Source organism: Gavialis gangeticus, unplaced genomic scaffold (assembly GCF_001723915.1).
Source record: "Gavialis gangeticus isolate Ggan-Ray unplaced genomic scaffold, GavGan_comp1, whole genome shotgun sequence".
Taxonomy (NCBI): Eukaryota; Metazoa; Chordata; order Crocodylia; family Gavialidae; genus Gavialis; species Gavialis gangeticus.
The window spans coordinates 5,566,501-5,567,286 of record NW_017729018.1 but is presented as its reverse complement, the minus strand read 5'-3'; the positions used below and the strand labels follow the sequence as shown (position 1 = coordinate 5,567,286).

The following is a 786-nucleotide window of genomic DNA, read 5'->3' as shown; positions in this document are numbered from 1 at the left end:
CCCCCTGCCGCTCCCGCTCGCCCAGCAGGGCGCCGTTGGGCTGGGCGTGCGGCGGCCCGTGCGGGTGCATGCCATTGAGCGGCGGCATCATGCCCGAGCCGGGCGCGCCCAGCCCGCGGGCCAGGTGCTCCTCGCTGCGGGACAGCATGGCCGCGTGCGAGTCGAAGCCGCCGGGCGAGAGCATCTTCTCGTTGGCCAGGTGCCCGCCGGGGCCGTAGGGGGCCAGCGGCTGCTGGCCGTTGTGCAAGGAGCCCAGGCCGTTGGGCAGCGGGGACAGGGGCTGGCCCATGGCCGGCATGTCTTTGGGGTAGTGGCCGTAGAGGTTGCCCATGGAGGCGAGGCCGCGCTCGTCGCGCATGAGGGTGAAGCTGCCGCTCACGTTGCCGGCCAGGCGCTGGTGCGGGTGGTGGTGGTGGTGGTGGTGGTGCGGGTGGTGGAACTTGTCGGACACGGTGGAGATGGGCGGCAGGTGCTGCAGCGGCGTCAGCGTCGTGTACGTGCTGCTCAGGCTCATGCCGGACGGCGACTCGCACGACATGCTCATGGCCGGGTGCAGCGGCGCCGCCAGGCTGTGCTCGGCCCGGTAGTCGCCGCCCTCCAGGATCGAGGCCATGCTGGACACCATGGCGGGCCGGCCGTGGCTCACCAGGTTGCGGTGCGAAGCCTGGCGGCTGTGCGCGGGGCTCAGCAGCTCCCCCGCCTGCGAGTGCGGCACGCCGTGCAGGTTGCCCAGGTTCTCCATTGTAAGTTCCATGGTGCCCGGCGCGGCCCGGCCCGGCGCGGCCC

At 73.3% G+C, this 786-nt stretch overlaps 1 protein-coding gene across 1 annotated transcript in view; it reads right to left on the bottom strand.

The window, feature by feature from the left end:
* ONECUT3 (one cut homeobox 3) overlaps positions 1–754 on the bottom strand; it is a 79,013-nt gene extending 78,259 nt beyond the window's left edge. Inside the window, exon 1 of the mRNA XM_019513298.1 lies at positions 32–754. Within this exon, the coding sequence (XP_019368843.1) occupies positions 32–754 (723 nt within the window). The remainder of the gene's footprint in view (positions 1–31) is intronic.
* Positions 755–786: the final 32 nt, after the last annotated feature.